Raw genomic sequence first — 26,682 nt, 5'->3', positions numbered from 1 at the left:
AGAAGATCCTGGTACAAGTTCTCCTCCAGTACAAAGTTCTCTTGAGTGAGTCCCTCCTGTGTCCACAAAGGTGGCTAAGCACATCTCATGACAGCTGGCAGGCAGGCCCCCACTTGATCAGGTTTCCTGTGGCACCGTCGTGCTATGGGCTGCCTGGCCACCGGTAGCCCACCCTCCTCTACAGTGTCCCTCCACCCCTGACCTTTTTTACACTGACACAGACCTGTCTTCAGACCTGGGCCACCTGTCTCCTTTGAGGGCAGTTTCCAAATGCCTGGCATCTTCTCTGCTCCTCACCCTAGGAGCTTCAGAAAACTATCAGATACACATTCCCAACTGGCTGGACATTAGAAGTCCGGTGCAGAGGCACAGGTGGAGCTCCAGGGATATGTGGGGCCCCATTTAGTGACTGGTAGGCACAGAGCCAGGAAAGCCCCGTTTCCAGACAACACGGGTACAGGATATAAGAGACAGCGCTTAGGAAGGGTTTGCCATTTCAAGCAGACCTAAGTGCACACTCAGGCTGTGACAAGCGGACACAAGTCTGCAATCCTAGGAGGACACATGCATCTCACCTACACATACAACAGATATTATACATATATCCTCCTACATTACACATAAATCACACATACGCTATGCATACAATTCACACATATCTCACACACAGCATATATATACCACACACACTACAACAGACACCATGTATATACCACACACAACTCATTCATGGCTTCATAATTACCATATGTGTACCACATACACATACCTCACATATATATGTCATATACACACATACACAAAGATTTTACTGCAGTATTGTTTAAAATAGTTGGGAAGGCCAGAGATAGTGGTGCACACCTTTAATTACAGCACTTGGGAGGTAGAAACAGGAGGATCTCTGTGGATTTGAGGCCAGCCTGGTCTATATAGTAAACTCCAGGCCAGTCAGATAAAGAATGATAACTGTCTCAAAAAGCAAAACAAATCAAAAACACAACAACAACTAAATAAATAAATAAATATGTTTGGTAATGGGGAAAACATCTAAATGAATGGCCCTCTTAGCTATCAAAAATAAAACACATCTTTAAGCTAGGTGGTAATATTATACACCTTTAATAATAGCACTCAGGAGGCAGAGGTAGGCGGACCTCTGTGAGTTCCAGGCCAGCCTAGTCTACAGAGCAAATTTCAGGACAGCCAAAACTACACAGAGAAACCTTGTCTCAAAAAATAAAATAACAACAACAAAAAAAAAAACCCCTCCACATCTTTATATAATGGTAAGAAAAGTTACTGGATGGAATAGCTATAGTTAATTTATAAAAAATAATTCTTTTATTAAATAAACATCTCAAACCTTCCAAAACTAAAGTACCTGTATTTCTAAATAAACAAAAACAACAAGCTGACATGGCCTGCTCAGCATGACCCAGACCGGCTGTGGACTGGGCTCAACCCCCCTCCTCCCCCCCACACCCCCGTGCTTGTGCCTGACACGGCTCCCTGTTCGCAGGCCTCAGCCCCAAGAGGTAGCTCTGGGCCTCTACTACATAGCCTCTTATGGCTTTGGTCACAAGGCCTGAAATGGGCCCTCTTTGTGCCACATTCTCCAGTACCCTGCCCCACACTCAAGTGAACTGACGATAACAAAGCGGGTGTGGCCCTGTGGTTCCTCTGACATCTCCTGCCATTTCCTAGTTACATCCATGTCCTGCTCCTTCCCCTGCTCTCCTAGGTCTTCATTTCCCAGGCCTATGGAAGGAAGCCTTCTTTATTTATCCTCCTGATCCATTTCCCCTGCCTTCCTGTTCTAGGGGCATAGGTCCCTCTTGAGGAGGACCTGTCTGGCCCAGAGGCCCCACCCAGGAAACTCCTCTCTTGGCCACTTCTGTGTCCCTCCCCCCCTTTTTTTTTAGTTTTTGGTTTTTTTCGAGACAGGGTTTCTCTGTAGCTTTGGAGTCTCTCCTGGAACTAGCTCTTGCAGAGCAGGTTGACTTCGAACTCATAAAGATCCACCTGCTTCTGCTTCCTGAGTGCTAGGATTAAAGATGTGCGCCACCACTGCCCGGCTGGCTCTTCTTGAAAGAGTCCTTTCCAAGGAGGCTGTTTCAAAGGAACCTTACCAGCATGAACAAAAAAAACAGTCTTTCTAGCTAGCAAGCAGAAGCCCTGCCCCAGCCAGAGGAGGGAAGCAGAGAAAGCAACTCTTCAGCTATGCCTGTGCTTGTCAGATCAGAATCCACAGAGGATCGGAACAAAGGACAGCACATAACTCCAGCAATCGTACTGGCTCAAGGAAACACAGGCTGACCAAACTACCAGGGCCTTGACAAATCACAGTCCAGAAAACTGGGGCAGAACTTGAGCTACGAATACAAACATGTTGGCAGCCACAGAAGATTTAAATGGGAATATAATATTCAAAAATACATACTTGTTTTATTCAATATATTTTAAAATTTCAGTATACTCCAAATTACCAGGTACATTGAGAACCAAGAATTTTTGTTTGTTTGTTTTTGTTTTTCGAGACAGGGTTTCTCTGTGTAGTCCTGGGTGTCCTGGAACTCACTCTGTAGACCAAACAGGCTGGCATCAAACTCAGAGATCCGCCTTTCTCTGCAACCTAAACCCTCAGATTAAAGGCATTTACCACTTCTAGAGCAAGGAATCTTAATTTGAGTGAGAAAAGTCAGTCAACAGACAAAATAACAGCACAAAGGTTAGAATATTTGCAGGAATAATGAAATATGACCAGTTATAGCCAACAATCAAAATCGTGAACATTTCTGGAAAAAAAAAAAAAAAAAAAAAAAAAAAACAGAAACAGAAGACCTTAGCAAAACAAAGAAGAGCCAGAACACAAAAACAAATAAAAGGTTCGGGGGGGGGGGGGGCAGAGTGATAGTGACATACACCTGTGCTCCCAGCAGGGGGTGCTAGACTAGGAGGGAGACTAGGGCAGGAGGGTGGCAGGTTCTAGGTCAGCCTGGGCTATATAATGAGTCAGAGGCCAGCCTGACATACACAGCAAGCTCCTGTCTGAAAATAATAATAACATCCAAAAAATATTTTTAAACCACTTTGTATAGGCCAAGTAGGAGAGTGAAGGTGACAGGAAAGAGCAAGTAATATTGAGGACAGACCAAAGTAACAGTTCTATTTGAACATCATAGCAACAAAAAGATAAAAAAGTGACCAGTGCCCCAGATACCTCTGGAACAATAACAAAAGGCCCAGCATTCGTGACATTTTGTTTTCAGAAGAAAGAATACAAGGTTGAAAGAAGATGTGAAGAAAGAAAAGCTAAGAATTTCCCAAATTTGCTAAAAGATATAATCTATAGATTAAAGCAAAATTAACCCCAAAGGCATAAATCCAAAGACTTCCAAATCTCTGACTGTGAGACGAGAACAATGTAAGGGCAGGGCAGGTGTCATTTATCCACAACTCCTGAGGCCACAGGCCTTGGAGTTCTGGCTTTCTCAGATTTTAGAACATTCCCAGACTACCAGTTAAACATTCCTCATCTGAAAGTGGCAAATGCTCCAAAATTCACAACTTCTGAATGCTGACATGGCATTTAAAAAGCTTTGGATTTTGTATTGCAGATTTTTCAAGGCAAATGTTTGGTTCTCAAGGCATGCAGGAAAAATGATTATGACGCATCTCAAGGGCTGGCGGGATTGCTCCTTGGTTAAGAGCACTGGCTACTACTATTCCAGATGACTCAGGTTTGATAACCAGCACTCATATGGTGGCTTACGACTGTTTGTAATTCCAGTTTCAGAGGATCTGACACCCTCTTCCGGCCTCCAAAGGCACTGCCAGCATGTAGTGTACAGACATAAGCAGGCAAAACACCCAGATGCATAAAAATAAATAAATTGGGCTGGAGAGATGGCTCAGAAGTTAAGAGCACTGGCTGCTCTTCCAGAGGTCCTGAGTTCAATTCCCAGCAACCACATGGTGGCTCACAACCATTTGTAATGAGATCTGGTGCCCTCTTCTGGCCTGCAGGCATACATGCAAGCAGAACACTGTACACATAATATATAAATCTTTTTAAAAAAATCTTAAAAAAACAAACAACAACAAAACCCAAAACACATTAAGAAAAGGTCACAGAATAATGTCACCTAAATGGTGATAAAGCACTCTCATTCCACTTAAAATGAAAAACTATCGCTATTAATGGATTAGGAGTAGAGTTCTAGTTCTTGGTGCCGAGGTTACTTCACCATCTTTTTATACTGGGCACTTGATAGACAGCGACGGCCGCCAACCATACCGCTCTTCCAGAGGCTTCACCTCTCTCTCCTTTTTTCTATCAGCTGACAAGAATAGAAGGCAGATATCTCACTTCTTCTCACAGATAGCTGGGTTTCCTCTGTGCTGCCCATGCTGAGACATATCTTGGCAAAACAAGCTGGCACGGTCAGAGGCTAAGCCCTCCTTACTCAGAGCTGCAGCACAGTATCCCACAGTGCTCCAGAGGTCTGCCCTGGCTTCTCTGCTTCTTTCCTCGACCCCTGCCAGGGGAAGGGTGGGGCCGTCATTGGGGTGGGAAGAGCTGAGACTCACCTGTCCCAGAGCCCTGCTGGAGGCTGCCTAAAATCTTCTCACCCAAGAGGTGAATCAGCCGGGTTACAACCTTGGGGTAAGGAAGGAGGAAAATCCCAAACCACATCGTTAGACGCTGAAACACTGGGGACTGAAAACGTCACAATGATGTTCAAACAGCACTGGGCCTGCTTTTCCAAAACTGTCAGTGACTGGAAGCAAATGTGGCTACAGATGACAAGAACCTGTGCACAGTTTTCTAGGTGCCGGATGAGACAGTGTTAATTGCCAGCTTGACAAATACAGACTCATCTGAGAGATGAGCCCCTAGACATGCCTACGGGATTCTCCCAACAACATTAGCTGGTACCTGGGCTACAGAAACGGAGACGTGAGATGAACACCATCATGCTCACACCCGTTGCTCTCCATCCTGATTACGAATGAGATGACAGATACCCCTCTAGCGCCTGTCCCTGTGGTTTCTCTACCATGAGGGACAGCAATGTGAATCAAAATAAAACATTTTTCTTTTGAGTTGCTTTTGTCAGGGTTTTTTATTTTATTTTATTGATTTTTTTGTTTTTTCAAGACAGGGTTTCTCTGTAGCTTTGGTGCCTATCCTGGCACTTGCTCTGTAGACCAGGCTGGCCTCGCGCTCAGAGATCCGCCTGCCTCTGCCTCCCAAGTGCTGGGATTAACGTGCGCCACCACTGTCTGGTTTGTCAGGGTATTTTTATCACAACAAAAGGAAAAGAAATTATCACCAGGAAAAAGGAGCATGATTGTGTGGGGGGGGGGGGAGGGCGGTATGCAGTGGTTGCTCAGTCCAGGGGTGACAACAGAGAAATGGAAACACAAAGGTGTAAAAGTGCACACTCTGTGACCTGGAGCCTGCTCCAGGCTCCCACACTCACTCCAGGTAGCAAATGACCTAAGGAATGCATCCATGGCCCCAGGCATGGCAAAGACAGTTGACAAGGCAACCTGAGAGTAGGGTTCACCTCAGACAGGGTGCCTGCTTTTGTTTGATATCATTTACGTGGCACCAGCGCTACTTCATTATTTGTAGCTTTTGTTTGTTTGTTTGTTTTGTTTGCAAGACAGAGTCTCTCTGTGAAACCTTAGCCAAGGAACTAACCTGAAACTCGCTCTGTAGACCAGGCTGGCACTGAACTCACAGAGATCCACCTGCCTTTGCCTCCCAAATGCTGGGATTAAAGGCGTGCGCCACTTCTGCATGGCTCACAAGGGCCACTTCACAAACTAAATGAATTAGGGATGCTTATTTGCCCAAGGATGGTGGGGTCAGAAACCACAGAAGATGTAAATGAAACTGCCCATATTTTCAGATATGAAACAAAATATAGTCTAAGTAGAGAAGTCTGAAAGTAAGTGCTGTGGGATAATGCTCTTGTACACTGTAAAGATTTGTCACTTGGGCCGGGCGGTGGTGGCGCACGCCTTTAATCCCAGCACTCGGGAGGCAGAGGCAGGCGGATCTCTGAGTTCGAGGCCAGCCTGGTCTACAAGAGCTAGTTCCAGGACAGGCTCTAGAAACTACAGGGAAACCCTGTCTCGAAAAACCAAAAAAAAAAAAAAAAAAAAAAAGATTTGTCACTTGTATTAGTTTAATAAAATACTGATTGGCCAGTAACCAGGCAAAAGTACAGGTGGAGCAACCAGACTAGGAGAATTCTGAGAAGAAGAAAGGCAGAGAGTCAGTCACAAGCCAGACATTGAGGAAGTAAGATGAGAATGCCTGAGAAAAGGTACTAAGACACATGGCTAAACACAGACAAGAATTGTGGGTTAATTTAAGTTGTAAGAGCTAGTTAATAATAAGCCTGAGATAATAGGCCAAACAGTTTATAATTTATATAAATTATATAAATTGTTCATTGTCCAGCAGTATCCCACTGTGTACTCAGTCCCTTTGTCTGTGGTGGGTGTTGGGATGGTTTCCAGTTTGGCACTATTGGGTTTAAAAGGCTGTTGAACACATCCTTGACAAATGTTATTGTAAACAGATGATTCATTTCCCTTATATAAGTTTATAGGTTTATTCTTTGGGACTGAATGGCTGTGGGACCAAGTGGGACAGTGATGGTTCCAGATGAGGTTATTGTTAATATATTCGACCATATACATACAAAGCAGAGAGGAAAGTTCAGGAAACCCCCTGTCCCTTCAACCAGGTCAGTAGTAGTATTTCATAAACAAGCCCTTGGGAGTACTCGTGGAATTCTATTATGAGTATCTAAATGTTTCTCTAAAGGCCAAGAGTCAAAACAAACACCTGTACTGGGCAAAGCATGAGAATGTGCACCTCTCATACCAGCAAAGGGAAGCTGAGGTAGGAGAAGCTTAGTTTGAGGTCTGCCTGGACCACAAGAGAAGTTCAAGGTCATCCTGGGAACCTAGCAACACCCTGTCTCAAAATTTAAAAAGAGCTGGGATAAAGTTCAATGCTATAGGCCCAGAGCTTAATTCTAAGTACCACAAACAAATAAATAAAATTTAAAAACAAGCAAATTCAAAGTGAGATTAATTTTGTTGTTGTTGATGTTGTTGTTTGGTGGGGGAGAGAGTTTCACTATTGTAGTCCTTGTTACCCTGAACTCACGATGTAGACCAGACTGGCTTTGAACTCACAGAACTCACACCTGTGACCGACTGACTTGCAAATACTGGGATTAAAAGCGGACCACTGTGTCTGGCCATTCAAGCTAAATTTTTAAAAGGTTATTACTCTGTCAAGTGGTAAAGGTTCAAGATAGGACAATAAGTCCACAAAAAGGCAGCTGTATCTTTTAAAAAAAAATAGAGGAAGCACAAATTCACACCTCTGTGATGTACCCATGAGAACTGTGGTTAAGCAGCTGCCTGTGTGTTTGCTAACATCCTAGGCTCAGGAACTATATCACATAGGGCTGGGAAGCAGCACAGCAACTTTGGAGAACTGTGCAGTTCCCAAAACACACATCTATCTTGTGACCTAGCAAGAGAACAAGGGAAATGAATCATCTGTTTACAGTAACATTTGTCAAGAATGTGTTCAACAGCCTTTTAAACCCAATAGTGCCAAACTGGAAACCATCCCAACACCCACCACAGACAAAGGGACTGAGTACACAGTGGGATACTGCTGGACAATGAACAACGCCGTTCACAAAAAGCTGCATTTTGTACTAGTTCATTCATCTATAATTATCTTTTTTTTTGTTTGTTTTTGTTTTTTTGTTTTTCGAGACAGGGTTTCCCTGTAGTTTCTAGAGCCTGTCCTGGAGCTAGCTCTTGTAGACCAGGCTGGCCTCGAACTCAGAGATCTGCCTGCCTCTGCCTCCCGAGTGCCATTCATCTATAATTAACAAACAGGCTTGGATTATAAATCAGAGGTAAAGTAAATACTAATATACAATGCTCTGGGTTTCATTACCAGTACCACACACATACACACACAAATCAAAAAAAGAAGAGGAGGAGGAACTGGAAGGGAGGAAGAGAAGGAGGAGAGTTGGAAAGAAAAAAATAGACAATGGAAAGCAGTTTTAAGACTAAGGACAGTGACGTGGTGGTGGCACAGACCTTTAAATCCCAGCACTCAGAAGGCAGAGGCAGGTGGATCTCTGTGAGTTCAAGATTGGCCTGGTCTACAAAGAGAGTTTCAGGGACAGTCAGAGCTGTTAAGCAGAGAAACCCTGTCTCAAAAAACAAACAAACTATCAAAACTAAGAGCAGAATGCTGACTGGGAGCACCACCATGGGGCTCCCTGGGTTTTAGGCCAGTTAGGTTTTCCCCTTCTCTTCTGTGGCAACCTTGTCACTCACAGGCAGGGAGGACAACCAGGAAAGGACGCTGACTGACAGCTCAGAGAAGGGCTGAGTACTCCTCTTCTACCAACCACGGTGGATACCAAAGCTCTCTTTACGTTGCTATCCTAAGTTACAGATATTGTAGCAATTTCCTCCTACATAACACCTTCCACCTTAGAGGAAGCCCCTTAAGACATGGGATATTTTATTTATTTTTTTTTTTAAATATATTTATTTATTTATTTATTTATTATGTATACAATACTCTGTCTGTGTGTATGCCTGCAGGCCAGAAGAGGGCACCAGACCCCATTACAGATGGTTGTGAGCCACCATGTGGTTGCTGGGAATTGAACTCAGGACCTTTGGAAGAGCAGGCAATAGCTCTTAACCTCTGAGCCATCTCTCCAGCCCAAGACATGGGATATTTTAAAGGGAGGTTATTAATCTATCCTGCAGGGAACCCTTCAGGTTCAGGAAGTAAACTACTTAAAGGCTTCAGGACATTCCTGAAACTTATCACATACACAAGTCTCCTCTATGTAGAAGCATACATAAACAGTAAAGTCTGTCGAAAGACACTCTCAGACCAGCAGAGCTGCCTGAGAGGCTCAGGTCGTCTGGTCTATCTGGGAAAGACGCCGTCCAACATTTCTGAGCTGCCTGCAAATTGTGCAGTGAGCTCTATGATTCCAGCTATTGTTAGCCATCACCCATGATGGAGCTGTCTTTGGGACATTTCTACCCCTCGCCATACTCTTGCAAGCAACCCCAGTGAAACTCACTGGGTTCATCAAGTTGCACTCTGGTGGCATTCTTCCTTTAGTCTATATCAGTTCCACATCTGAGCTAAGTCTGGTTTTTGCTCATGTTTCCCCAGGAATAGTGTCACACAACAACAGGTAAAAATCCCCTGTCTGAGAGTATGACCTCGTGTGTCACTTTCACAACCTTCCACCCACCTGTTTCCAGTACATCTGTGTGATGTGGGATTCTCCTCTGTATGCTGTGAATATCACTGCTTAATAAAGAAACTGTCTTGGGCCTGTGCAGGGAATAGAGGTAGGTGGGAAAAACTAAATTGAATGCTGGGAGAAAAAAGGAGGCGTTAAGGAGAAGCCATGTAGCCCCCACTGGAGACAGATTCTGGAAGGAACTTTACCTGGCAAGCCCCAGCCATGTGACGATACACAGATTAATGGAGATGGGTTAGTTTAGGATATGAGTTAGCCAGAAACACGCTAGAGTCATTGGCCAAGCAGTGTTCTAAATACTATAGTTTCTGTGTGACTATTTTGGGGCCGAGCAGTCAGGAACAAACAAGTGGATCTCCTTTCAACATCTATGTGCACTTGATGAAATCCTGCCTGGGCCAGAAATGCAGCTAGAACAGGGGCTGTGCACCACCCTTACCTGTGGGTACCTGCGCTTGATGGATGTCAGAGCTCCTGCTGGCAGCTTGGCCAGTTCTGAGTCCCGGACAGCATGCACTGTGGTTGCTCTGGCCTGGTGGGTTAGTGTCTCCACCTAAGGAAGAAAAGCAAACTCTGAGGTCTCATAAATCAGTCAAGGTTCCAGAAGGCCAGACGGACCAAACCTGAAATACAGGCAAGTGTATGTGCAAGGCAGGTGGATAGAAGCTGTCTCAGAGTGTCTACTGCTGTGATAAAATACAATGACCAGAAGCACCTTTGGGAGGAAAGAACTTATTTCATCCTATACTTCTAGGTAAGTCTATCACTGAGGGAATTCAAGGCAAGAATCCAAACAGAGCAAGAACCTAGAGGCAAGAACTAAAACAGAGGCCATGGAGAAACGCTGTTTACTGACTTGCTCCTCTGGGCTTGCTCATCCCACTTTCTTAAACCACCCACAATGAGTTGGTCCCCTGCCCACACCAATCAGCAATCAAGAAAATGCCCCATAGTCGAGGGAGGAATTTTCTCAATTGAGGTTCCCCCTTCTAAAATGAACATAGCTGTGTCAAGATGACATAAAGGTCGCCAGCACAGCAGCCTGGAGGAACTGTATGATCAAAGGAACAAAATGACCTAGCCAAGCCTTTACTCTGCATGACGCTGCTGGGCTCTCATGTGCGACTGCTGTCCAAATTATTGGGATGTTCTAGAAGCCACAAGCACTCCTAGCAACCTCGAGAGTTCTCAGACATGGGTAGCAGCTGTCTCAGGGAATTCTGAACACCCCTCTAAAGGAGACACTCCCCTCCTCTAGGGGGTATCATCAGATGCATCCCTCAGAGCCTAAAGGAGTCCTGGAGCAAGACTCCTGTTTCCGCTTCTGACCTGTTATAAGAGCTCCCAAGTAGGAGTCTGCATCTAGACTCACAGGCCGCACACAGCATGGCTACCCTAAGGTCAGGGAGTCCCACACTCTGACATGGAAGAGCCACTGTGAGGCAGAGCGCAGTGGGAGGTTGCCAGGTGGGAGCAACACTGGGATGGGGGCTGCACAAGAGGAAGTGGCCATCAGCACATGCTTGCCAACACCAAGAGGCTTCCCTAAGACCTGTTATCAGGTAGCAAAAGCCCCTGAGCTTCCTAAAATAGCAGTTTAAAACTTCTTTACAAGCAGAAAGTGGTCCTGGGTGTACAGGAAAGTGGTGAGCAAGTCCTGGGGAATCGTGTCAGTACGCAGCACTCCATGCCTCTGCCTCAGCTCCTGTCCTGACTTTCCTCAGTGACGGCTTGCTAGCTAGAAGTATAAGAGAAATATTCCCTTTCCTCCACATGTTGCTTTTGATCAGGGTGATTTATTATAGCAAAAGAAACCAAAGACACTGGACTACACAGTGAGACCTTGTCTCAAAAGAGAAGCAGAGGAGGTGCGGGTGGCTGGGTGATCAGGAAATGGTCAGGGTACAAAAAACAGCTAACCAGACTCCAGAAGGAAACAAACTAAAGGATATAGCCTTTTAGGTAATTTTGTTTGTTTATAGAGTACAGGTACTTTTTAAAAACATTTGTGCTTAGGGCAGAGAGACGGCTCCATGACTAAGAGTACTAGCGGCAGCGTGAGTCTAGGGCAGTCAGAGCTACGCAGTGAGGCCCTGTCTAAAAAACAAACAAACAAAACAAAACAAAGGAGCACTGGCTGCTCTTCCAAAGGACCTGAGTTTGATTCCTAGCAGCCACAAAATGGCTCACAAATATCTATAACTCCAGTTCCAGGGACTCTGATGCCCTCTTCTTTTTAAACTCTAGCCCAGGCTGGCCTAGAACTCACAGAGCTGCACTAACCTTCTAAGATTAAAGGTGTGTGACACCACTGTAACCTTTGATGCCCTCTTCAAGACTCTATGGGCACCAGGCATCCAAACACATCTACAGGCAAAATACCATACACATTTATATATATATATGCTAATCCATATAGGTTTACTGCTTTAAAAACCTATAATCCAAACACAGGATGCTGAAGCAATAGATTCATCACAATTAGGTCAGCTCAAATCTTATGGTGAGTTCCAAGCCTACCTGGGCTATTGTAAGACCTTGTATCAAGAGAAAAACAAACAGCAGAAGTCAGATGTGCAGGCTGGAATTTACTGTTCTATACTGCTCTACAAGCCCAACACTGCAACATCCTGGGGCTGAGCAGCAGCAGACCAGGACAGAGAAACTTGTCCATGTAGGCAGCATTGGGAAGCTAGGATAAGCTGCTAGTTACCCTCAGCCAAGTCCTTCTGGACACTATTCACCATGGCTTCAGCATTGGCTGGGCACAAAGAAGCAACCAGAAACCAGGGAGCAGAATCCTGGACTTCCCTGAAGGCTAACCTAGGGCTCTAGACAAAGACAGGCCAGCAGGGAGGGTGGGGATGGCTATTCTCCTGCAGGTCACTCAAGCTTCCTCCTCTCCAGGTAGGCAGGGTCCAGACTACCATGGAAGGCAAAAAGGGTAGCTGGCACCTACCACACCAACAAGGTCTCCGCGGCCATATTCCCCTGCCAGGCGTTTTTTCCCATCATCCTTCCGGATCACAGAGCGCAGCCGGCCACTGAGAACGATGTATGTGCAGTCAGACTTGTCCCCTTGCCTGCAGAGACACAAAAGTGCTCAGCTCACCAGCCTAAGCTGCTCACAGAACCAGCTTCACGACAGCCAAGTGGACCCCAGGATGCAACAAATTAAAAGAACATAGACTTCTGGGTAATTTTTTGGTTTGTAAAGTACAGTTACTTTCCCAGGCAGGGGTGTCACATGCCTTTAACCCCTGCACTCAGGGACAGAGGCCAGCCTAGTCTACATCTGTACTTTCTTAGTCAGCTAAGGCTACATAGTGAGACCCTGTCTCGAATAAGAAAGTAAATAAGTAAATAATTTTAAAAATGCAATTACTTTTTACTTTAAAATATTTGTACTAACACAAGTATTTACCACCACTTCAAACAATTTTAACTTTTTCTTGACTTACATTTGAAGTGCCGATAAATATTGATAGCTACAACCTAGGTCTGTCTACGACCTGAGCTAGGGTCAGTTAGCATAGCAGCACCTTACAAAGCTGCTTCAAATGGCTCTTGGGTCTCTTGATAGGATGGTTTGGGTTTCTGTGTATGCACATGGGAAGATGTTTGTTGAAAATGCTTTTGTGTCTGTGTATATGCACTGAGCCCAGGATGACATCAAAGAAAGTCACTATGGGTGCCAGAGGTGGGGGGAGGATAAGAAACGCACTCTTTTCATTGTGCAGCCTTCACAGGTATGGAGCCTTGTCTACCAGCTATACCATTATACATCAATAGGTAGATCCAGGGATGGAGACACCTGCAGGCCTCTGAACAGTGCACACCTTTGAGCCCCTCTATATACTATCTGTGGGTTCCTTTGTACACTACACATCTGTGAGCCTCACCTGTATATGGCACGCCCAGCTTCTACTTCCATCCAGTCTAGAGCAAAGTCAATCTGCCGTACAAAGGATGACATCCTCTTCACAACTGTGTGTGCCACACCCAGGACGATATCTGGCCGTTTCCTCATGATCCTGTCATGCGATCTCAAGTCATTTCTGTTCCATCAGGTCTCCTCTCACCTCCCAGTCTTCAGTTCAATCCTGCTATACCCACTCCTCATACAGAGTCATGGCAACTGAGAGTAGGCAGAACCTTTAACTCCACCTATCACACAAGGACTCTTGATGCTTACTTTGAGGGAAAAAGACACTGAGGGCTGAGACAGAATGGTGCCTAGGCAGCCATCTGCTCTTAGCTGCACAGGGACAATGGATTTGAGGGGATAGGAGAAGGCCACCCATAGGACTGTCCACTCTATGAAAGTCCCCTGAACACAGGCTGCTCATAAGTTCCAGGTTTTGGCAGCAAGGTTCCACCCACCACATACTCAAACCCATGAATACAAGCAGCAGCAAATACAATGAGGTATCCCAATGCTAGCAAAGTTGTTTCAAGGAACTTTGAACCTGAAGGGCATGGAGTCTACCATGGGTGGGTACAGAGTGATTAGGTTCTGACCAAGAACACTGCCATCTCCCTGGTGACTGTACATGGACAGACAATGGAAGGCAGGGCAATAAGGTTATCGTGGTAGCTCCAGGGCTGGGGGTCAGCTCATGGGTGGGAGGGAAAGAACCAAAGCCAGTCTATAAGAAACAGAAAAATAGAGCATTGCCTCAGGCACTAGAATGGGAGCCCCTTCACCATCCAGGGTAGTAAGACAAATACTAGATGATGATAGCTTCAGAGAAGTCAACTAGATGTAATTTTATCCCCAAGGCTGGATGAGAGTCCCTAGGACATTTGCTGGACCATGTCTGCAGAGTGAGAAATACTTCTATCAGGAGTTTTTATGCACATACAACCACATACATCCAGACAAGGACATTCAATATAAGATACATAGAGATACACATGGGTAAAGATATGTAACACATATACACATAGACAAAAATATGTAAACAGGTCACAGAGACAGACATGTACATACATAGACAAAGATATCTACATGTGTACATGGATACAGATGTGGACATAGACAAGGATATGCAAACACACATATACACAAAAGCTCACAGAAGGCTGGAGAGATGGCTCAGAGGTTAAGAGTACTGGTTGCTCTTCCAGAGGTTATGAGTTCAATTCCCAGCAACCACATGATGGCTCACAACCATCCATAATGAAATCTGGTGCCCTCTTCAGGCCTGCAGGGTATATACATAATAAATCTTTAAAAAAAAAAAAGCTTATAGAGAAACATAAGGATATATAGACACACGTAGAGGAACATAGACATGCATACACACACAGTACTATAGACACACTCAAACATGTGGACAAGGACATGTAGTCACACACACACACACACACACACACACACACCCTACATAGATTTGTAGGATAACAGACAGACACACATGCATGGGAAGGCTATGTCAAGGCCAGAGGATCAAAGAGAAAGAGAACAAGAATGGGGTCCTGACAACCATGAGGCAATTCCTATCCTTGAGCTTTGCCCTGGTGCCAAAGACGGGGCAGGGACAGCAGACTGAGAGCATGTTCTCTATCCGAGTAGATCATCCTAGGGCCCCTTGCTACTAGAGGGACCTAGGCATAGATCTACCTGCCTGAGTGTGCCTCCCATCTGTAAAAGGTCCTCACCCTCAGCAGATTGAAAACATCAGGGGACACAGCATCAGGGTACCAGGCCAGAGGCATTCTGGGAAGCCCTAAAAGAGGGAGGCTACATAGGGAGGAGGTCTTCCCTTTCCTTGTCCCTACCACTGATTTGAAAGCACCTTGGTTAAAACATTTTTTTTCTTAAGATCTTTTTGTTAAATGTACATTAGGGTTTTGCCTACTTGTGTGTCTGTGTGAGGGTGCCATATCCCCTGGAACTGGAGATACAGACAGTTGTGAACTGCCATGTGGGTACTGGGAATTGAACCTAGGTCCTTTGGAAGAGTCGCCAGTGCTTTTAGCTGATGAGCCATCTATCTCTCCAGCCCTGAAACATGGTTTCTAAGCCACTACCTTCTGGCCCCTGACCGCCATTCTCTGTCTGAGCATCCATCCAACTTTTAAGCAGGAGAGCTACAAGGTCATAGCAGGCATCAGGCATGGATGAAGAAGAGGCCTTCTAGCATTGTGGATAGAAAGATGGGTTCTGGCTAGCACAGATAAATGTGAGGGTAGGCAGCTCAGAACTGTGGACCCTGATGGACCAAACCCCCAGAGCAAGAAACAAATTAAAAAAATTAAGCTAGTTTTTAATCTTGTGCTCTAGAACTCACAGGGACAAGTAGGAAGGCCAGCAGAGGATGCGGCCTGCAGCCCCTGAAACAAGCTGAGGATATCACGGGGGCTGAAGGACATAGTTGGTGGATAGGTAGGTAATTTTTTAGTCCCACAGATACAAAACAACCTATACTGACTTAAGGAAGGAGAGTGAGCAAGACACTCCATGATCAACATCCTGCCCTTCCACCCAGACCCATCTACTGTGAACAGGCGGATGGACAATGAGCCAGACCCTAATTCCATTGTGTGTGGCCACAGAGTGTAAACAAAGAGATGTGATGGGCCAGAGCCACACTCCAATAGAGAAAGCAGCATATGTCAGATAGCACAAGTCAGGGTATGGGTACGAATGTATGCAGTCACATAGCTAAAGAGCCAGGAGTAGCTCTAAGCCTGAGAGCCCTCAGGGACAGAGGATCCAGGAGACAGGTAAGCAGGACAGAGAAGGGCATAGAACGTGCCTCAGCATTTCAGAGTGGATCAGAGAAGGGAACAAGGTGACTCACTCATAGAAGTGGGCCTTAGAGATAGACAAAAAGCTGCAGTCTCTGTTGGCTTTGATGGTGAACATTAGGGGCTCTCCAGTGAGCACTGCCAGCTGCCCCACCATTTCCCCAGGATGTGTGAGAAACAGGCACGTATCCTCCAAGCTGTCGATCTTCTGTTGGTATACATGCAGCAGTCCCGAGACCACAAACAAAATATTGACATCCTGATAAAAACAGAGAAGGCTGGCTTCAGGAAGATATATATGATAGTGGCCTAGTAGGCCCCATGGGCCCAGAACCTAGGGAGGATCACTGAGCCCCACCGAGTCACACATGGTACAAGCAGCTGCTTCTTTGCTTATTCTAGGGTAAACTAGTCTTTGGCACATGTTTCCACTGAAAATATTATAGCAGTTCTATAACTTTATTATTTAGTTGAATGGTATCTATGACTTACTTATCAATTACAAGAAATGTAGTTTTTCAAACCTCAAACACACATCCCTTCCCTCCTTACACACCTTTCTGCTGCTCTACATAAATGTCAGCTATTTTCCTACAGAGGCGAAGACTCCACGCTGTGAAGCTGTCTATAGAACTACACCTCTGCTACCTTTAAAGTCACATATTTTAACTCAACATCCACAAAAACATGCAGGTCCAGATTTCAACTTATTTGTATCTATTATGGGACTCTGCAAATCTTCTCACCCCAAGTCTTTAGATTCCACTAAAGGAGCCTGGGTAGCAGGAACAACCATGGAGAAGCCTGGTGTTGAGGCCCCAAGCTGCCCAGAGACTAAGACAGTCCCCAGAGGCGAGAAGTCTGGTATCGTGACAACTTCACCCACACTCCACCCAGCATTGAGCTGCAGGTCCGGGCAGCTGGATGACCAGTTCTTTAGGATTGAGGTCCTTCACTCACCTGGTCTCCCTGTTTTGACACTATGGTGCCTGCAGGAACATGAAGAAATGTCACCCGGCCATCCAACAGGGATGGGTCCTAAAACAAAACAGATTTCAGGAACTGAAGAGGTACTTACGAGAAGACACAAAAGATGGGAGCTGAGAGGATAGAGCAGAGGCTTCATGTGTATGGCTGTATCAAGTGCTTATATCTAAGGACTGTCTACTAACTTGGACGAGGCAGTATGCTGCATAAAAGATAAGTGGAATGCAGCAGAAAATGCAGGGATGCAGACCAGTATGCATGTGACTTACACAGGACAGAGAAGGAATTTAGTTTCAGTAAGAAAAGGCAGTTCACTCCATAAAGGTCACCGGCAAAAAGAGAAGACACCAAACCGGGCCGCCCTGTCCACACTCTACAGAAACTAGCCAACTGCCAAGTGCAGCAGTGTGCACCTAGAATCCCAAACACTCGGGAGACCCAGGCAGAAGAATTACTTCATCTTAGAATTTCTGGTCCAGGGGATGGAGAGTTAGCTCAGCGGTTAAGAGCACTGGCTACTGGCTGCTCTTCCAGAGGTCCTGAGTTCAATTCCCAGCAACCGTATGGTGGTTCACAACTATCTGTAATGAGATCTGATGCCCTCCTCTGGCCTGCCTGTCCACCAGCCTGGTCTACAAGAGCTAGTTCCAGAACAGACACCAAAGCTACAGAGAAACCTTGTCTAGAAAAAAAACAACCCCCCCCCAAAAAAAAAGATTTTCAGGTCCAGCATGAGAGCTCTCGCTCTTTCCTTTTATCTTTCCTTCTTGAGTCATGGGCTCATCTTAGATAAATCTAATGAGGGTACCGTCTCCTATTCCACCTGCAAAATCTGACTTTCCTACATGCCACATAAGGTCAGGAATAGGCTGTAATTCAACATGACTGGGGAATGCCATAGCAGTCAGGAGCTTGCAGAGATTGAGTCTGTATATACGTGGACATGATACCTGCAAAGGCCAGGGAAAAAAAATTCCAAGTACTTAAATCCACAGCTCTTGGTGATAATAAAACAAAATAATAACAAAGGTCACTGGCCACCATTAGGAAATATCAGTAAGGGGCTGGAGAGATGGCTCAGTAGTTAAGAGCATTTGTTGCTCTTGCAGAGGATCCAGGGTTGTTTCTAAGCACCTACATGGTGTTTAAATCATCAGAAGCCATCTCTGAACCTTCACTAAACTCGAGGGAAGAAAAGTTAGCTGAGAGAAAAGAAAAGAAGTTGTGAGAAAAAAGTCAGAAAGGGAAGGGAATCAAATAAAAAAGCTGTGGGGCCACAGCTAGCCCAGCAGGGACCTCTCAGTCACTTACGGGGTTACTGGGCTACCTAGAAAGTCAGACACTAGCCAAACAGTCTTGTCTACTGCAGAAAGAAGAGTGTCATCTTGGGGCTCCCATAATGTCCCACTGAATGCTCCAGTGCCACACAGAACCACAGACGGCCTGAGCAATAGCCAGAAGGGACTAAGCGCACATGGTTCCAATGAAATGACCTCTTACAGGGAACACTACTGAACAAAAAGGAAACTCTAAGACATTTAGTAATACCTAGAAATATCTTTGTGTGTGTGTGTGTGTGTGTGTGTGTGTGTGTGTGATAAATGCATGTGTTTGCACAGGTGCCCATATGTGTATATGCAAAGGTCAGAAGTTGGCATCAGATGTCTCTACAATTCTCCACATTTAAAAAATGCTTATTGCATTTATGTATTTGTTTGTGGGGGAGGTATCAACACGTAAGTGCCACACTGCACATGTGGAGGGCAGGGGACAACCTGCAGGAGTTGGTTCTCTCCTTCCATTATGTGGTCCCAGGGATCAAACTCAGGTCATCAGGCTTCGTGGCAAGAGCCTTTACCCATGAACCACCTTGACATCCCACTTTTGGTTTGCATTTAAATTTTATTTGGGGCTGGAGAGATGGCTCAGTGGTTAAGAGCAATGACTGCTCTTCCAGAGGACCTGGGTTCAATCATGGCAGCTCACAACCGTTTGTAACTACAGTTCCAAAAATTCCCAATTTCCTTACACAGACATGTATACAGGAAAAACACCAATGAACATAAAAAAATTGAGACAGGGTTTCTCTGTAGCTTTGGAGCCTGTCCTGGAACTAGTTCTTGTAGCCCGGGCTGGCCTTGAACTCACAGAGATCCACCTGCCTCTGCCTCCCAAGTGCTGGGATTAAAGGCGTGAGCCACCACTGCCCGGCTAAATTAAAAAAAAAATAAGTATTTATTTTTATTTTCTGTGTATGGGTGTTCTATCTGCATATAAGTGTACCAGGTACATGCAGAGCCAACAGAGTTTAGAAGAGGGTGTCAGGTACCCTAGAATTGGAGTTACAAAGTTGTAAACCAACATCTGAGTGCTGGGAACTGAAGCCTAAACCTCTGTAAGAGAAGCAAATGCTCTTAACTGCTCTAAACATTGCTCTAATCCCTCCACCTTATTTTTTGCAACTGGGTCTCTAACTAAACAGAGTGCTCCCTGTTTCAGCTAGCAGCTAGGCATACTATTCAGCAAGCCCCCAGAACTTGCCTCTTGCCTGTTTCTTTCTGTGCCAACACTGCCCTAGGCCTGAGGTTACAAACACACACACACACACACACACACACACACACACACACACACACACACAGAGAGAGAGAGAGAGAGAGACAGAGAGACAGAGAGAGAGAGAGAGAAGAGAGAGAGAGAGAGAGAGAGAGAGAGAGAGAGAGAGAGAGAGAGAGAGAGAGCTACATACTATGATAGCCACTCTCCCTATGAGTGCTGGGGATATAAACTCTGGTCCTCATACTTGGACATCAAGCAAGCACTTTGCCCACTGATTCATCTTCCAAGCCCCAAATTAGAAATATCTCAACAATGACATCAGATTTCTCTAAGTAAAAATCATAGAACCAAATAAAATAAACAAACTTAGGCCCCCAACTTGGGAGACATTTGCTGCTCAAGCGCAGGCTCATCAGTCAGAACAGGTACTCACCGTTCAGTTGGAGACTCACTGCTGGACTAGAGGCCACACTAGCTGCCAGGACTCCAGACAGGCCACCCACGGGCCTCCCCCGCTCCCTCCATGCCCCTGCAACACTATTCCCAATCCCCTCTCCCTTCCTGATCACCATATCCCAGCCCTCAACTTACGTGGAGACTCCCTGCTCAACCACAGACCACACTGGCCACCAGAACTCCAGGTAGGTCACCCACCCGTGGACCTCCTCTACTCTCTTGGTGTCCTCCACTATCCCCAAGCCTTTCTCCCCTCTTCCTGGCTGTGACCTACCCAAGTTGGATGGAGACCTCCTGCTTAACCACAGGCCACACAGGCCAGAAGACCACAGAGGAAACAGAAACCAAGGAACAAAACGTTCATCAAAAGAAGACAAACTCAGAGCTGGGCAGCACCTAGAGCTCTATAATCACCCCAAACCCAGAAGCCTAGACACAAAGTTTAAGAATAAATAACAACAACCAGGGCAATATGTCACCATCAGAGTCTAGCTATCCTACTACAGCAAGCCCTGAATATTCCAACACAAAAGAAGCACAAGAAAAAGACCTTAAAACCAACTTTATGAAGATGATAGAGGTCCTTAAAGAAGAAGTGAAAAAATCCCTTAAAGAAATCAAGGAAAAGACAAACAAAAAATTGGAGGGAATGAATAAATGCCTTAAAAGAAAGCCAAGAAAACAAATGAACAGTTGAAGGGAACAAATAAACATGTTCAAGACCAGAAAATGGAAATAGAAGCAATAATGAAAACTCAAACTAAGGGAATTCTGGAAATGAAAAAATCTAGGTAAGCGAACAGGAACTACAGATACAAGCATCACCAACAGAATACAAGAGATGGACGAGAGATCTCAGTTGTTGAAGATATAATAAAGAAAAATAGATACATCAGTCAAAGAAAATCTAAAAAAATTTCTGACACTAAATATCCTGCAAATCTGGGACACTATGAAAAGGTCAAACCTAAGAATCATAAGAATATAAGAGAAGAATCCCAGCTCAAAGGCCCAGAAAACATTTTCGACAATATCATGTCATAATCTAAAGAAGGAGATACCTGTAAAAGTACAAGAAGCTTACAGAACACCAAATAGGTTGGACCAGAAAAGAAAGTCCTTTCATCGCATAATAATCAAAACACTAAACATACAGAAGAAAGAAAGAATATTAAAAGCTGTAAGGGAAAACCTATTGGAATTACACCCAACTTCCCAATAGAGACTCTAAAAGCCAGAAGGGCCTGGACAGATGTCCTGCAGACTGTAAGAGACCACAGATGCCAGCCCAGACACTATACTAAGCAAAACTTTCAATTACCACAGATGGAGAAAACAAGATATTCAATGACAAAGTCAAATTCAAAAGTATCTATCTACAAATCCAGTTCTACAGAAGGTACTAGAAACTGCAACCCTAGGAGGCTAATTACACAAGTGAAAACACAGGAAATAAGTAATCTTACACCTGCAAAACCAAAAGGGAAGCAAGCAAGCGCGTGCACACACACACACCACCAACAACAACAACAAGATGACAGGAATTAACAATCATTGGTCATTGATGGACTTAATTTTCCAATAAAAAGACAGAGCCTAACAGAATGGATGCAAAAACAGGATCCATCCTTCTGTTTTATACAAGAAACACACCTCAACATCAAAGATAGATATTACCTCAGAGAAAAGTGTTTAAAAAATTTTTTTCCAAGTAAATGAACCTAAGAAGCAAGCTGGTGTAGCCGTTCTAATTCTAACAAAACAGTCTTCAAACCAAAATTAATCAAGAGATGGAGAAGGGCACTTACTCATCAAAGGAAAAATCAACCAAGATGATGTTTCAATTCTTTTTTTAATTGTTTTTATTGAGCTATATACTTTTCTCTGCTCCCCTCCTTTCCTCCCCTTCTACCCTCTCCCATGATCCCCATGCTTTTTACTCAGGAGAGCTTGTCTTTTCCTACTTCCCATGTAGATGAGAGATGTTTCAATTCTTAACATCTATGTCTCAAATGTAAGGGCACCCACATTGTAAAAGAAACACTACTAAAGCTTAAATCACACACTGATAGTGCAAGACTTCAATACCCCACTCTCACCAATGGACAGGTCATCCAGACAGAAAACACTGGAGCTAACAAACATTATGAACGGAATGAACCTAATAGATATCTACAGAACATTTCACTCAAACACAAAATAACATACCTTCTTCTCAGCACCTCATGGAACTTTCTCCAAAATTGGCTTATTTGCAAGCCACAAAGCAAGTCTCAATACATACAAGAAAACTGAAATAACCCCCTGTATCCTATCAGACCACCATGGATTAAAGCTTGATTTCGACAACTACAGAAACAACAAAAAGCCTACAAAGTCATGGAAACTGAACAACTCTCTACTAAATTACTGGGTCAAGACAGAAATAAAGAAGTTAAAGACTTCCTAGAACCCAATGACAATGAATGCACAATATACCCAAACTTATGGGACACAATGAAAGCAGTGCTGAAAGGAAAGTTCATAGCACTGAGTGCCTACATAAAAAATTGGAGAGATCTTACACTAGCAACTTAATAGAACACCTGAAATTTCTAGAACAAAAAGAAGTTAAGCAAACCCAAGAGTAATAGACAGCTGTTCATGTGATGTGTTGGTTCAGCTAAGAATATGGCTCTGAAAGTGGAGTCTCCCTACCACACACACACACACACACACACACACACACACGCACACACACATGCACATGCACACTCATACAAGCACGTGCATGTGCACGCACATACACATGCACACTTACACACATACACCATTTCAGACCCAAGCATGTGTGTCTCACAGTGTGCCACAAGGCACTTTTGTAGCACATAAAATATGGAAGGCACTGACTTCACTAGTTACTAAAGAGAAAGCTACATAAAAATTTGTCTCTATACCTCCAGAACATTCAATATTGAAAACTTTAGAGACCGAGGTGTGGTTCAGGAACACAGTTCTTACCTACCATGAAATATCACACATACACACAGAGTAAAGAGCACACACAGAGAGAAAAGGTTTGACACTCTAATGATACAAGTCTTGAATCTACCACAGGTTCAGAGGGAGAAAATTAGAGATGCTCATGGCCTAGCTTCCATGCCCAGTCCCACATCAAAGGTGAGCAAGACACCCCTAGTGACTGGAAACAAATGGGTCGGGTCACTCTAACCTCTCAAAGCAACCCTGTGCTGGCACTCTCATGTATCCACCAGTGATGTAGGTGATCCAATGACCAAGATCAATATACTTACAGAATGGGCAGTGATGACAGGGACAAAATTCCAACTCAGGCCACCATATGAGTGAATCAACATGCTGAACACACAGCAATCATTCTAAAGAACATACCTAGCAGGAATTACTCTGCTTAGGATCAAGTGAAATCAACCAGGGCATCTAGGAATATACCATGACACAGAGAAGGGCCTCTTTTGGGGAGAAGGGGCTGGACCAAGATATCAGAGTGGGTCTGAGGACTGTTCACAGTTTGCATCCCATCCATGTGCTAGTATGATAGTTTGAATGAGAATGATTCTAGCCGAATAGTGGTACACACCTTTAATCCTGGCACTCGGGAGGCAGAGACAGGCAGATCTCTGAGTTCAAAGCCAGTCTGGTGTACAGAGTGAATTCCAGGATAGTCAGACCTATGCAGAGAAACCCTGTCTCGAAAAACCTAAAGAACTGTCATATTTGAATACTTGGTCCCCAGTTGGTGAAACTGTTTGTGAAGGATTAAGAGACATAGTCCTGTTGGACTGGTGTGTCACTGGGGGAGGGCTTTGAGGTTTCAAAAAACTCACATAATTCCCAGCTGTGCCTCTCTGCTTCCTGTTTGTGGATCAGGATGCGAACTCTCAGCAGTTGATCCAGCACCATGCTTCCCGATAGCTGTCATGCTTCCCACTATGATGGGGATTGGCTCCTGTCCTGAACTGTAAGCCCCAAATAAACTCTTCCTTCTATAAGTTACCTTGGTCATGGTGTTTTACCACAGCAAAGAGAGGAAGTAATATAGCTGGTTTTCTGGGTCCTCATTAAAGTGAACACAGGTATTTTCCTAGCCTCTGTATACAAGGTCTTCAATTTTTTTTTATTTATTATGTATACAGTGTTCTGCCTGCGTGTATCACTGCAGGCCAAAGAGGGCACCATATCTCATTACAGATGGTTGTGAGCCACCATGTGGTTGCTGGGAATTAAACTCGGGTCCTCTGGAAGAGCACACAGTGCTCTTAACCACTCAGCCATCTCTCTAGTCCCCGGTCTTCAAATTTTTTAAAAGCATGAGAGACGTGGCAAGGGACATGGCTAAGTCAATAAAACTTATCTTACAAGCACAAGGACCTGACTCTGGGCCCTAGAAGCAGACGCACTTAGAATCCCGGTGCTGGGGAGGCAGTGACAAGGGGATCCTGGACGTTCACTGGTCAGCCTGATCAGCAGTCTTCACTCAGTAAGAGACCCTGTCTCAAAGGAGGTGGATGTGTTCCTAAGGATAACACCCAAAGTTGTTTCTAGCCTCCACGTGTATTACCAACACTGTGGTGGTCTGAATAAGAATGGCCCCCATAGGCTCACAGATTTGAGTGCTTGGTCATTAGTGAGTGGCACTATTTGACAGGGACTAGGAGGAGTGTCCTTGTTGAAGTAAGTGTGTCACAGGAGATGGGGGACTAGAGGGTTAGGCTTTGGGGTCTCAAATGGTTAAGCCAGGCCCATGGTCTCTCTCTTCCTGTTGCCTACCCATCCAGATGTAGAACCGTGTCTGTCTGTGTGCTGCCATGCCTTCTGCCATGACAAATAATGGACTAAACCTCTGAATGTAAGTGAGCCCCAATTAAATGCTTTCTTTTATAACTGTTGCCATGTTCATGACGCCACTTCACAGCAACAGAACACTAAGACACACGCATATATGTGTGTGTGTGTGTGTGTGTGTCCACACACTTAAAAAATATGAGCGATACACTGGGTGTGGTGGCACATGCCTTTAATCCTAGTACTCAGGAGGCAGAGGCAGGCAGATCTCTGAATTTGAGGCCAACCTGATCTACAGAGAGTTCCAGGGCAACACAGAGAAAGCCTATCTCAAAAATCCCCAAACTAAAGCCGGGCGGTGGTGGCGCACGCCTTTAATCCCAGCACTCGGGAGGCAGAGGCAGGCGGATCTCTGTGAGTTCGAGGCCAGCCTGGTCTACAAGAGCTAGTTCCAGGACAGGCTCTAGAAACTACAGGGAAACCCTGTCTCGAAAAAAACAAACAAACAAAAAAAAAAAACCAAAAAAATCCCCAAACTAAACAAAATATACAACAAGAAACAAAATCCACAAAAAAATAACAAAGAGGGAAAATTACTAAAAATACGTATGTGAGAATGAAGCTCTAAACGCCCCCCACACACCTGCAGATGGGGAGCCCCACTACTGGAAGGCCTGGATGAAAAAGAGGAGCACAGTGCAGGAAGCATTAGAGGGATGTGCTGCCCAGAGCAGGGGAAATGAAGGAGCAGCACTGTGGGATCAGAAATGGTCACGCCCCCTCTCCGAGCCCACACACTTACATCTAACTTCATCAGCGTAAGGAGGTCCTTCGTGGCGGCTCTGAAGATGGTGTCTGCCTTCCCTCTGGCCCCAGCCTCATTCCAGGATTTTCCTGAGCAGTGGTAAATGGCGGAGGGGGTCTCTGCAACAACCACGCTTTTCCTCGACTTGAAAAGGACAGAGACACGAGCCATCAGAAGAGGTGCCATGAGGAAAGGATGCAAGTGCATCTCCGTGACCCACTACTGACACTGGTGTTGTCAGACATGGACCACATCCCAAGCACTAACAAGTAGGGGAGTGGGCAAGGCCCCAAGGGGACACTAGGAAGAGGCAGGGATATACCTTGCTGGCCACAGAGTTCCCAAGTTGCTCATCTGAGTGTGGCCAAACCCTGGCACGGTTGTATGCCATCCCAAGGTCTGAGGTGGCCCCCTCGTGGCTTTCTAAAAACAGAAAGAAGACTCAGTTTCTGCCCTCCTGCTAGCCCATATGCACAAGCACACAAAGCACAGGCTAACTGAACAGCATAAACTTGGTAGGTAGGCCTCAAATCTCTAGACAGCAAGGCTGCATTGCTGTCATTTCCAATACAGTATCATTGGTCCATTCTGTACGCTATGCCAGGACATCTGAAGGTGATACCAGAGAAAGCCAAGATGCTCATTTAGTCCATGGTTTCAGAGGTTGGAAGTCCAGCACTGTCTGGCTTCTCATGGTCAGTTTCTAGTAAGGACACTCTTGTTCCATCACAATAAATCAAAACAGCAGAAAGAGAAAGTTACATGCGAAAAGAACTAAGCAAATGTAGTGGCCTTGCTTTACTTTTATTTCTTTTGTGTTTTTTTGAGACAGGGCTTCTCTGTGTTGCCTTGGCTGTTCTGGAACTTGCTCTATAGACCAGGCTGGCCTCAAACTCACAGAGATCCACCTTTCTCTACCTCCCGAGTGCAGGAATCAAAGCCATGCACCACCACCAC

The 26,682-nt window shown here is 45.0% G+C and overlaps 1 protein-coding gene across 2 annotated transcripts in view; it reads right to left on the bottom strand.

Moving 5' to 3' along the window:
- Pnpla7 (patatin like phospholipase domain containing 7) overlaps positions 1–26,682 on the bottom strand; it is a 71,724-nt gene that overhangs the window by 21,633 nt on the left and 23,409 nt on the right. For both annotated transcript variants that reach the window (XM_038337432.1, XM_038337433.1), the window contains exons 13-20: positions 26,048–26,148; positions 25,723–25,869; positions 17,076–17,153; positions 16,169–16,374; positions 13,262–13,393; positions 12,319–12,442; positions 9,799–9,912; positions 4,591–4,660 (exon numbers count right to left, since the gene is read on the bottom strand). In XM_038337432.1, the coding sequence (XP_038193360.1) occupies positions 4,591–4,660; positions 9,799–9,912; positions 12,319–12,442; positions 13,262–13,393; positions 16,169–16,374; positions 17,076–17,153; positions 25,723–25,869; positions 26,048–26,148 (972 nt within the window). The remainder of the gene's footprint in view (positions 1–4,590; positions 4,661–9,798; positions 9,913–12,318; positions 12,443–13,261; positions 13,394–16,168; positions 16,375–17,075; positions 17,154–25,722; positions 25,870–26,047; positions 26,149–26,682) is intronic.

The sequence above is a fragment of the Arvicola amphibius genome, chromosome 7 (assembly GCF_903992535.2).
Source record: "Arvicola amphibius chromosome 7, mArvAmp1.2, whole genome shotgun sequence".
Taxonomy (NCBI): domain Eukaryota; kingdom Metazoa; phylum Chordata; class Mammalia; order Rodentia; family Cricetidae; genus Arvicola; species Arvicola amphibius.
The sequence above is the reverse complement of the archived record's forward strand: the minus strand, read 5'-3'. Positions and strand labels throughout refer to the sequence as shown.